Consider the following 11,872-nt stretch of genomic DNA (forward strand, 5'->3'; position numbering starts at 1 on the left):
CACATGCCTCAGGGTCCAGGCCCCCCCGCCTCACATGCCTCAGGGTCAAGGCCCCCGCCCCTCCTCCTCAGACCCGGGGTCCAGGACCCCAGCCCCTCCTCCCCGCTCAGACCCGGGGGTCCAGGCCCCTCGCCCGTCAGCACCTAGGACACTGGCTTCAAACCGCAGAACCTGTAAACCTGTCTTCCAAGTCTTGTCTCTCAGGATCTGAGGCCTCTGTTCCCCTCCTCCCCAGGTCTGGAAGTCAGGGGCCTTCAGCCCCTGGAGTCCTGGAGCCCAGGTGCCTGTCCCCACCCCACCCCAACCCTGGTGCTCACCACGGCTGTGGCTGCCTCCAGGCCCATGGAGCCCCAGCTCAGGACCAGAACCAGGAGACTCATCGCCGTCATCCTGTAGTGGGGGAGGAGGGATGGGATTGGAGTTCTGGGGTTCCTAATCTCCCACCTCACCGCTTCCCATCCCAGATCATATCACAGCCCCACCCCTCCCCCACCAGCCTCTGGAGCCAAAAGGATAACAGTTAGGGGCAGAGCAGTGGGCAGGGAGAGGGTGGGCCTGTAGGTGGTGACGTCAAACTGAACATCTGGCCCTGCTGGGGGGCGGGGGGCAGGGGGTTGGCAGTGAGAAGGGCCCTGTGTGGGCAGCTCCTGCCCAGGTCTGCCCCCGCCTTGCTCCAGACTGTGGGACCGTGGGAGGGTGACTGCCCTTCCTGGGGCCCCAGTTCCCAGCTCTGAATTCCGCAGGAGCTCGCTCCCAGCTTCACCCATTGGTCAGCCTCCAGCTCAGCCCAGGAGTGGACTCAGCTCCAGGGCTGAAATTGCCTCGTTTTTTCTCTTTGCGGGGGGATGGATCATCATTGGAGGGTGGTCCGTGAGCGAGAAGGGTGCTTGCAGGGGGTCACACTGAAGGCCCGGCCCCAAGTCCCAGACCACCCGCCATGTTTACCATTTCCAAGCTTCAGAGGAGGGCCTGGATGGAACAGCAGGCCTGCTCACCCCAGAGGGTAGCGTGGGGATGGTGGTGGGCGCCAGCGTGGGCCCCCTCAGGGCCAGAGAGGATACAAGGGCTCCTCTGAGTGGCCTGGGTGGAATCTCAGCTCCAGCACTTTCTGGCTGTGCAACCCTGGGCAAGTGACCTAACTTCTCTGATCACCAGTCTCCCTTTCTGTTAAATGGGGAGACAGGAAGGACCTCTCTGTAAGGTCAACGTGAGTGTTCCAGAAGAGTATCAGGCATACAGAATGAACCTTTCAGTAAGAGTGTGGTCCTTAATTCCACGCACCATGTGACAGCCTTCTGCCCTCATCTGCCTGCCAGACAGACCTCTGACAGCACCTCGGTTCTCGGTGTTGTCATGGCAACCAAAGGGGGCAGTGATCACCCCTGTCCTCAGCACAAGCATTATTACTGTTATTTCTTTTCTGGGACTTTCTTGCACTCCCTGCGACAAGGACAGTCTGCTGCCTTAGCCCCTCCTGGGCCGCTCTGTGTCCCTACGTGCCCGCCCACCCCAGGAACTTTCTGGAGGTTTGTGGGACAAGGGAATGAAACCAGCGTGAGCCTTAGAAAGACAGCGGCCCTTCTCACAAGAGCGCCGTGGGATCTTGCCCTGTGATGTTGCCCACCGCCAGGAAGGCCACCCGGACTTACACGATCACCAGCCACTTGCTCTGCCTCGCCAGGCCCAGGAGGGTGAAGAGACAGACCAGCAGCTCCAGGAGCAGCAGGAGGACGTAGGCCAGCCACCTGGGGAGGGGCAACAGGGGTGAGGCGGAAGCAGTCAACCCAGCCTTTCGGGTGTCCAGGCTCCCGGACTGGGACACAGCAGAAGGTGACAGCACCCCCACGAGGGCCGCCTCTGCCTGGATCTCTGCGCTCTCCCTGATGCCCAGTCTCCAGGCCTCAGCCAAGCTCATCTCTGAAACGGGTGCACAGGGGGCCAGTCACTATCGCTGTTTAGAGCACAGGGCCTCAGGCAGATCACCGTAACCGCACCCGCACCATGCCACGCACGAGCCCTGTGACTGGCACTCTCAGAGATTTGGCCTCTCGGAGCCCCAGCCTCTCCACCCCAGGCTGGAGCGTCTTAACAGGACTTGTTCCCAGGCCTGCATCCAGCATCACAGGGCATAACCCAAGGGCTCGGTGTCTGCAGGCAGATGGGCTGGGCCACAACACCAGCCCCTCCGCTTCCTGCCTGCCCACAGCTTCTGTGCCTCGGTTTCCCCGCTGGTAACTCTCGGGAAGAACAGCAGCACCTACTTCCTAAGGCTGTCATAAGGCTGAGAGAACCCATAAAGCACCGAGGAGCGTGCCGAGCACGTGGGCGCACCTAAACGAATTCAGTATTAGTTAATGATCGACACTGCAGAGGACAAAGCCCGTGAAGCTACAGCTCAGTGCTGGCCCATGGGAGACGCTCAATAAATAGCAGCGTTCTTGTGGGCAGAGTGGCAAGGGAGCTGCCACCTTCTCCGCGGCAGCCTCTGCTCGGACCTCCATGGGGACTGACTGTGCACTCCTTTCCCAGACCGTGGGAGCGTCAGGCTGTCTCCAGGAAGGGGAAGCTGGGCCAGTGGCTCCAGCTGATCTCCAGGTTCCCTATGTGGCCACTGACAGCTCACGTGCTCCAGCCTCACTCTGGTTTCTGTACGGGGCAGGCGGCACTTCTGTCCTTACCCTCCATGAACAGCAAAATTTTCCCTCTGGGAGAACCGGCCAAGTCCCCTGAAGGACTCCCAAGTGCCAGACAGTCTCATATGCATGCATGACCACACGTGCACGCATGTGCAGGCGCTCAGTCGTGTCCGACTCTTTGCGACCCCATGGACCGTAGCCCCCCAGTTTCCTCTGTGCAAAGGATTCTCCAGGCACGAATACTGGAGTGGGTTGCCAAGCCCACCTCCAGGAAATCTTCCCTACTCAGGGATCAAACCCACATCTTCTGTACCTCCGGCGTTGCAGGTAGATTCTTGGGGGTATCCAACAGCTATTTCTTGTAGATGGTGGGTCTGCCTCACCCCGGCAAAGTCTACACTCCTACCCCCAGACCCCCTGAATTGGAGCTGTGGCCCCTGGACTTCGTCACAAACCAGAACTTGAATTCACTGGGACCCAGGCCTGTCTGATGCCCACGGTGGGCATCCAAATTATGGCTGCTTCAACCCAGGTCTGCCTGTCCCCTGGAGCACAGAATCCAGGACAAAAGTCTTCCCTGTCTCTCTGCCCCCACGCCTGGTGGGGGCCCCAGGTGTTGGATGAACCAAAGAAATCATTCCTAGTGGACGAAGCGACGAGGACTCCACCGTGTTGGCCGCTGGGATGGGTGGCTGCCTGATATCTAAATAACTGGTTCTCTCCCCTCCTTCAAATGTTACCTTCTCCATGTGGCCTTCCTGGAATGACCGTCCCCCCACCCCAAAAACTGCCACCCTCTGTCCCCAGCCCCTGCTGTTCTCATCTCCTGCTTAATTTTCTCCACCCAGGACAGGAAAGAGGCCACCCACCTGTACTCCTCTATGAAGGACACATTCTCCGCCACCTGCAGGGGGCTCAGGGGTACCCCCCGCCAGAAGGCCAGCCCCTGGAGCTGCTGGGCCACGGTTTCCGCCTGCCGCCGGGCGCCCCGGGTGGCGGCCACCAGCTCCGTGCGCTGCGTCAGCACCTCCTCCAGCGTGGTCAGCTCCGTCCTCACGGCCTCGTCCAGCCTCTCCACCATCTCTAGCACCTGGGCACAGGGGCAGGAGGGAGGCATCTGGAGTCAGGGTAGGGTGTCCTCTGGGAGGGAGGGCAGGGGCCAGGGTGGCGGGGGGTGAAGCTGGAGTGAGCAGGGCTGGCTGTCCAGGGTCGGGCGCTAGGGCATCTGAGGATGCGGGAAGCGAAGGAGGGGGCCTGCGGTCTGGCGTGCGTGCTTCTGTGGCTTCTTTCAGGAGGCGGAGAGGTGAGCGGGTTAGCCCCAGGGCTTCGATGAAGCTGGCATCCTAGGACTGAGCCTGGGGTCGCAAGTCTGAGTTCTGCAGCCCAGGGCTGCAACTGGACGTGAAGTCTAAGGTGTGAGGTCGGGCTGGGTCTTGGGCTCGCGCCTGGAATTGTGGGGGTCAGAACGAGGCTTCCTGGCTGAGTCCTGGGTCTCAGCGTTCAGGCCTCCTGCCTCGCACTTGGCCTGGATCTGCCCTGAGGGCAGGGTCTTGGTGTTTAGTGTCTGAATGGTCTGGGCTGTGAATTGAAGCCCAGGGCTGGGGATGCAATGAGTCTGGGGGTCTGGGTTTGAGTCTCTAGTCCCAGATCTGGGCTGAGGTTCTGAGGCTGCCATGCGCGGAGCCCTGACTGGCTGTCAGCGTTGGGGGGCCAGTCTGAGATCTGCGTGTTGGAACCTGACATTCTGAACCTGGGCTCTCAGCTCTGAGTTCAAACCCTGTTTCCTGGGGGCCAGGTGTGGGGAAGCGGTGTGGGTGTGGGCCTGGGGTCTGGCCCGTGTCTGGTCTCCTCACCAGGTGGTCAATGGCGGTGAGTGTGTGGTTGGCGTGCAGCAGTGCAGAGCTGAGCTGGGACACCCCATCGCTGGTCTCACTGTTGCCATAGAAACCGACGCCAATGCCAGCGCTAAGAGGAGGAGGGACGGGAAATCACAAACGGTCCTGGGACCCTGGGGGCTGCTCCCCCCCCACACACCCAATCGCATCTCCCACCCCATCCCATTGGTTCAGCCCTTCGTGGGAAAGCAACGTCTCCAGCCTGGCCCCCACTGGTTGCCAAGGTAACCGAGAAGGTCTCACTCCCCCGGCCCAGGGACGTCATTGTGATGCTAATGGTGGGTGGAGAGGTGGCGGGGAGGGGGCCCCCAGATTTAACTCGCACCTCCCCGGAGTGAACCCCTGTCGTGCCCAGCCCCAGAGTGGGGAGTTCTCACCACTGCGGTCTGCCAGCCCCACCCGCAGCCCCTCTATTCTTTCCCCCAAACATCCAGGGTCCTCAGCACCCGTCCCTTCAGGCTCCAGCCGTCCTCTGCCCTGCCTCCTGGGGGGTTCCACGGAGCTACCACCTCCTGGGGGTCCCGGAGCCTGGAGCTCCCAGCCTTCCCCCTCCCCTGGGGACCCAAGTGTCTGGACAGCTGGGAGGGAAGCAAGGGAATGTGGGCCGATGGGCCAGAAGCAGGGCGCCCCCCTCCTTCACCTCAGTTGCCAGCAGACAGAGCTCCATTGTGGGGCCTGAATACGGTCTCCAATCTCCCCCCACCCCCAACGCACTGTGGCCCTTTGCGGAGGGGAGCCAGGGCCGCACTGGGGCGGAGGAGGCCCGGACGCCCTCATGGCTCCCAGCGCCCCGCCCCCAGCCCTGGGATCGGACACCGGCCGCCACTCATTGTCCACGGTCCCACAAAGCTGCTCTTGTTCCCAGGCCGCGGGGCCACCGTGCCGCTCCCCCGCGGGGCCTTTGTCCACCTCCCCAGTCTACCCTGACTCTGGAGGGCCCGAGGAGGAAGCCCTCGCCCCTGCCCACACCCCAAAGCCCTGCACGGGGGCTCCCTGCAGGGTGGCAGAACCATCTTTCTGGCCGCGGCCCGCCTTGCCCGCCCCCAGCCCCCACTCCAGGGGCAGATCTTGAGTGCTCTGGTCTCTCCTGGGTGGAGGGGGTGTCCTGCGGGAGGGGCCATGCTCAGAGCTAGCCCTGGGCACAGAGTGTCTCCTCAGGCGTCCTGTCCCTCTCTGCTCTGCTGGTGCCCCAGGAGGCGGCCCTGCGCTCCTAGGGGCTTTTGGTCTGAATCTGCACTCTGCCACGTGGCCCAGGTGGCCTTGAGAAGTTGCTTCTCTCTGAGCCTCCCTCTTCAGAACTGGTCGTGACAACTCTGAGTCCAGCGAGGTCACTGTGGGAAGGAGTCAGGCCAGTTCGGGTCTGCTCCGGGATCACAGACATCCCTCTACTGTCCCTGACGGGGCCATCCCTGGGTCCATGAGGGCAGGGCCCTTGTTTGGCTTGGCCAGGCTCCCCTGGTACTGTTGTAGATACTCAGGAAATAACTGCTGAATGAATGGATCAATGAGTTAGCGAATGACATCACTAGTTCATGTTTACAAATCCCAGCTGGGGACCAGGCACTGAACATTTCACTCACTCTCACCACAACTGGGAGGTGGGTGTGACAACAGTGCCCATTCTAGAGATGTGGAAACTGAGGCCTGGAGGAGTTATACCACTCCCGCAGATCACACAGCTATTCCACTCAGAGACAGCAACCCCAGCAGTCTGACTGCCCAGCCTTCAGCCCCTACCCCATCCTGCCAGGGAAGTCATGTCTCCTCTCCCAGCCTCAGTTTCTCCATCCATCGAATGGGAGAGCAAGTCTCCCTGCTGGGATACCACCAGGAAGGCTGCTGATAGAGAGCTTGGGGAGCCCTGTCCCCCTGCCCGCCCACCCTGGGGCCCCATTACCAGCCGACGAGAAGGGCAGCGATGCAGTTCCAGCTGACACACCCTCCCCCGGGCGGGGGGCTCTTGGCCCCGGGAGGCTCGGGGGGCCGGCAGCAGCAGAAGCGGATGAGGTAGACAGCGATGAAAATGAGGCTCAGGCCCAAGCCCAGGCCTGCCAAGGCCACCACCAGCAGCAGGGCCTGGGGAAGGGGGGGCGGTGACAGGGCGTCAGAGGGGCTCTGCGCACCCTCCCCAAGTGGCCAGAGGCGCTGGGTCCGAGATCCCAGTGCAGGTGGTGGGCATCCTGGCGAGATGAGTGGCAAGCCCACCCCGTGGTTTCCAGGTCTGTGCTGGGGCTGTGCAACTTAAAGTTGGAGGGCGCTTCCAGTTGGGAGGCCCGGGTCTTGGGTTCCAGTTCTGCTCTGCCCTCCAAAGGCTGTGTGACCTTCGGAGGGCCCATCCCCTCTCTGAGCCTCGGTTTCCTCCCCAGAGAAACCAGGTAGTTGGGACGAAGTCCCATCCGAGGACATGGAGAGACCTGGACCCTGGAACCGAGGGGGATCAGGGGGCTGGTGGGGGGGAGGTGCGGGCTCCGGGTGGTGTGTCTGAGGCTGGGGGTGGCAGGCTTCCTCCTTCCTCCTCCCGCTGGCCCTCCCCACTCCCTGCTTGTTCACTCCCCCCCCCAGGCTGAGCTCTGCACACCCACTGCAGTGAGTCTGTCACCCAGGGCCTCAGGGGGGAGAGCGTGACAGCCTCCCTGACGGTGTGCACACGACTCAGAGATGGGGACGGGGAGGCTGAGAGTGTGAGGGCCGAGCAGGTGGGGGGGAGAGAAAGGCAGGATGGGGGAGACTCCGGATGGGGCGGGGCGGGGGAAGGAGCGACTCAGAGGACAGAGAGAGATGGAGACGGAGACAGAATCAAAGGTGGGAGGACAGAGGTGGGGAGAGGAGCCGTGCTTGCAGCCGGAAGAGCCTTGCACAACAACGGGGGCACCGTTCTGGGCTCTGCCCAGAAGCCCAGAGAGGGTCCGCGCTTTCCCTTCAGCCACAGAGCACACGGGGCGGGGGGGGGGGCGCAGCCGCAGCACACACCTAGATTTCTGGACTCACAAGTGCTGAGTCCTGGCTCTGCCTTGTCCTCACTCTGGGGTGTGCGTGCTGGGCGTGTAGGTGAGTGTGCATGTGTGTCTCTGTGGGAGCGCCTGCTTCTGCAGGCGTGAGGGGGTGATCTGTGTGCACTTGTGCGGTTCTGAGCACAATCCCTTGAATCTGTGAGTAGTTTCTGGTGGTGGTAGGGTGTGTTTGTGTGTGTGTAGTGTGTTTGTGAGAGAGGTAGTATGTGAATGCAGGTGTCAGTGTGTCTGTGTGAACACGAGTGTCTGAATGTGTGCATGCGTGAGTGATGTATATGTGTGCATGTGTGAGTCTTGCAAGAATGTGAGTCTGTATGTGGGTGTGCTTGCTTGCTTGCCAGGTCGCTCAGTCATGTCCAGCTCTGTGAGACCCCATGGACTGTAGCCTGCCAGGCTCCTCCATCCGTGGGATTCTCCAGCAGGAATCCTGGAGGGGGTCGCCATGTCCTCCTCCAGGGGATCTTCCTGACCCAGGGACTGAGCCCCTGTCTCACGTCTCTGGCACTGCAGGCGGCTCCTTTACCACTGGCGCCACCTGGGAGGCCTGAGTATGGGTGTATGTGTGTGCATATGTGAGTGTGTTTGTGTGTGAATGCATGCGTGCCAATGTGTGTCTGGCTGGGTGTGAGTGTGTCCCCCCAGCACAGTGGCGCCCAGCCCCTTATTATCTTCCCAGCTGTGCCCTCAGGGTGCTCTCCCTAGGGGGCGATGTCCCCTCCTGCCTGTGGGTCCCAGCGCTGTCACCCTGAATGTCGACAAGGGGCGCAGTGGGTCTCCCCGAGTGCCTCTGGCGGTGGCCAAGTGGGCACCGGCGTGGGCAGGTCTGCTTGGCCGTGAGCAGGTGTCCGTGGACCGGGCTGGGCAAGCCAGAGGCCGTGGGCGCGGGGCAGGCGGTCGCCGCGTGCTGGGGAGAGGGTGGCGGGGAGCCGGCGGGGAGGAGCTGCTTACCGCCAGCTCAGTCCAGCCATGACCCAAATAGCTCAGAACACAGCACTCATCCCCGCTCCGCTTTCCCGGGACCCCCCCTCTTCCGAAGGCTGCCAAGCCCCAGCCCCCTGTCCCGGGAGCTTCCCAGGACCGACCGGAGAGGTCCAGACCTCACAGGCAGAGCCTGGGACCCACCCGAGGCTCCACCATCCTCCCCACCCCCGCCCCGCCCCCAGCTCAGCCAAGCCTTGCTCATTAATCTCAAAGTCAAGGACTTGAATTAAACTGGGTCAGGGGACCCCGTTCTTTCGCCCCGAGTGGAGCGTGACCCAGGCTGGGCCCCCTTCCCCAGGGACCCCGGTTTCCTGAAGGCTCCAAACCGGCCCCACCCTCTGGCCCCCAAACCGAACCTCGTCCCCAGCCCCCCTTTCCCGCCCCTCCCGTCCCGGGACTGGCTGGAGGTCTCCTCTCCCAGCACCTCCAAGTGGTTTTTCCAGCTCTGGCCCTAAGACCCCTCACACCCCCTGCCCCATTTCAGGCTTCGATTCGGTCCCAGAAGCGCGGCAACCCCCAGCCTCTTCCCCTCCACCATGCCAGCTCCTGTCTCCTGGGTCCCGCCTGAACTGGGACGTGTTTAACTGGACTGCCCCGATCCCAGGAGGGAAGGGTCATCCTTTAGGACGCAGTGGACCCCTCTGATGACGACCCAGGAGGCCAGCTTCCCGGGCATCCTCTCTGAGACCCGGGAATCCACGGGCCCCCCGTCCTCTCCCTCCTCTGGGACCCAGGGGCCCAGGCCCCAGCCCCCACCTTATTTAAGGAGCTAGGGGTCTGGCTCCCTGCGCCCATCCCAGGGGAACCTCCAGCTACGGGTAACCACGCTCCTGCTCCCTCGGGTACCCCAAAGTCCGGGCCCGGCCCCCACCCCGAGAGAACACAGGAATCGGTACCCAGCCCCTTCTCCCGCGGGACCCAGGAGCTTTGGAGCCCCCCGCCCCACAGACCCCCTGACCGCTCCCACCTGCTGGTATTCTCGTTCTTGGGGCGCGAAGGCGCTGGGCACCGGTCGGAGCTGGAAGTCGGCGCGGGGCAGCTGATGGAGCAAATGGACCCAAGCCGAGGGTCGGTAGCCCGGGGGCGCCCCCATGGCCCCGGGGGAAGGCTCCGCGGGGCCGACGCCGGGGCTGCGGGCGCCTGGGCTGCGGAGCCGGGCGCGGGCTGAGCGGGGTCTGGCGGGGCTCGGGGCTCGCGGGAGCGCGGGGGGAGGGAGGGGGTGGGGGGCGGAGATTGGGGGAGCAGGGGGGCGGCGCGGCCGGGCGGGGCCGGTGCTGCCCCTGGCGGCCGCAGGGCGCACTGCGGCGGCGCGAGCCCGGCGCCCCGCGCCCCCCGCCCTCGGGGGCCACCGCCACCTGCGGCCCGCGCTCTGCACCGCTTCGCTCCCGGAGGCGCCCTGCAGGGTTGGGCTAAACAGCGACATCCAGTAGGGGGCCGCGCGTACTGTCGTATCACCCTACAGCTCCACGATCCCTTTATCTTCAGGAAGAAGCTTCGTATCTAGGTTGCCAGTATTTGCACAGCGTTTTACAAATAAGGATCAGTTACCAAGAATGGTCTATTGCATCGGTAAAATTCATCACTGCTATGAGCGTATTCTCACCTGTAACCCATTTGGGTGAAAAACCTTCTCCCACTCAAGTCTGTATAAGGACACAGCTTCTCTACACAAACCTCCCTATGTGTACAGACCACTCTGGAGTGCCTACTGACATGACTGTGTACAGACCACTCCGGAGTGCGTACCCACAGGTCTGTGTACAGACCACAGTGGAGTGTGTACCCACAGGTCTTTGCAAGTGTAGAAGGATTCTTCCCACTTGAACAACAACCCTGCTCATCTATTTGGGGACCCCTCCCATCTTTATAGGCTTTCCTGGGGGCTCAGAAGTTAAAGCATCTGCCTCCAATGCGGGAGACCTGGGTTCGATCCCTGGTTTGGGAAGATCCCCTGGAGAAGGAAATGGCAACCCACTCCAGTATTCTTGCCTGGAGAATCCCATGGACAGAGGAGCCTGGTAGGCTACTAGTCCATGGGGTCGCAAAGAGTCGGACACGACTGAGTGACTTCACTTTCACTTTCTCATCTTTATGAGGATGCCTCCTATGTGTTTAAGAACCTCTCTAAACTGATTAATCATTACTTCCATGTGTGTGAGGATCACCTTGACCCTTGTCATTCATTTTACAGTTTATAAAGTATTTTTCCAGCCACTATGTCTGCTGAGTCTTAACAGGAAACCACTGATGTCACACTGATACAGGCAGAAGCAGGGGTGACCTGGCCACTTCCACACCACCCCCCAGGAAAGTTAGGTTCCCAGGAAACTGTCCTAGGGGTTCCCCTACCCCTTTGGAGCTGGGCTAGATTTTGCTCCCTGGGGTCCCCATATCTGGCCTCTCTTGAAGTAGCGAGATGAGGTGGGCTGGGGGAGCAGAGAAAGGGGTGGTGGAGCACCACCCACATGACCCCAATGTTTTGCTGCAGATTGGTGAGAAAGGCCTGGGGGGCAGTTTCCCATCTCCTGACCAGGGAGGAAAAATAACGGTGGTGGCGATGGTGGCGGCTGGGGGGTGGCGGTCAGGAAGGTAATGACAACGGTGATAATTATTGGGCGGCCCCTGGTGATGATGTGATGAGGACGGTGAGGGTGAGGAGGGTGGTGATAATATCGACTGCTGATGAGGGTGAGGGTGAGGCTGAGGGTGAGGATGAAGATGGTGATGGTGAAGGTGGTGATGATGATGGTGATAATGGTGAGGATAATGATGAAGGTGGTGGTGACGAAGGTGAGGACGGTGAACCCGTTGATGAATGGGCAATCTGAGATGCCCTCTGCTAGAGACTTGTTCCCCTTGACCTTCTCCTGCCATTGCTCTCTGGGTCTGCTTCTCCTGGGAAAGACTATCATTATTCCAGGGTGGTCCCCGAGAATTCCTAGGCTGAAAAAGCATCCCAGTACCATCTCAGACTCTACAGGCGGCTAATTCAGGGCTTGGGTGCGTAAGGACTGCCTCCGCCCCCGACCCGCCATGCGGGGAGTGCTCAGAGCATAGGTCGTTGCTACTTTGTTCCAGCCAATTCTTGCCGTGTAGGGAGCGGGACACCGCATCGCCAGATGTTCCAGATTTTCAAGAGACGACAGAAACGCAGATATTTTTAAAAGCAAAATCCCTCAGCTTTTAAATGTTAAAGCTAATTCAAATACAAAAAAATACTGTGTGGGCCAAATAAAACCTGTCCGTGGGTTGGAGCTGGCTGGTTTTTGTAAGCTCTGGTCTAGCCAGGCGCTGAGCATCATCTCTGTGGAAGGGGCAAGCGCAGGGAAATGGGCCTGCAAAGAGGCTG

The 11,872-nt window shown here is 61.4% G+C and overlaps 1 protein-coding gene across 3 annotated transcripts in view; it reads right to left on the minus strand.

Moving 5' to 3' along the window:
- Positions 1-9,678, minus strand: part of TTYH1 (tweety family member 1) — a 13,175-nt gene extending 3,497 nt beyond the window's left edge. For 2 of the 3 annotated variants that reach the window (XM_040251873.1, XM_040251874.1), the window contains exons 1-6: positions 9,491-9,675; positions 6,429-6,607; positions 4,490-4,601; positions 3,506-3,726; positions 1,650-1,745; positions 318-390 (exon numbers count right to left, since the gene is read on the minus strand). In XM_040251873.1, coding sequence (XP_040107807.1) covers positions 318-390; positions 1,650-1,745; positions 3,506-3,726; positions 4,490-4,601; positions 6,429-6,607; positions 9,491-9,616 — 807 coding nt within the window. In that variant the 5' untranslated portion in view covers positions 9,617-9,675. Of the gene's footprint in view, positions 1-317; positions 391-1,649; positions 1,746-3,505; positions 3,727-4,489; positions 4,602-6,428; positions 6,608-9,490 lie in introns of all 3 variants that reach the window. The other variant, XM_040251872.1, reaches the window with a different exon arrangement.
- Positions 9,679-11,872: the final 2,194 nt, after the last annotated feature.

Source organism: Oryx dammah, unplaced genomic scaffold (genome assembly GCF_014754425.2).
Source record: "Oryx dammah isolate SB20612 unplaced genomic scaffold, SCBI_Odam_1.1 HiC_scaffold_13, whole genome shotgun sequence".
Lineage (NCBI taxonomy): Eukaryota > Metazoa > Chordata > Mammalia > Artiodactyla > Bovidae > Oryx > Oryx dammah.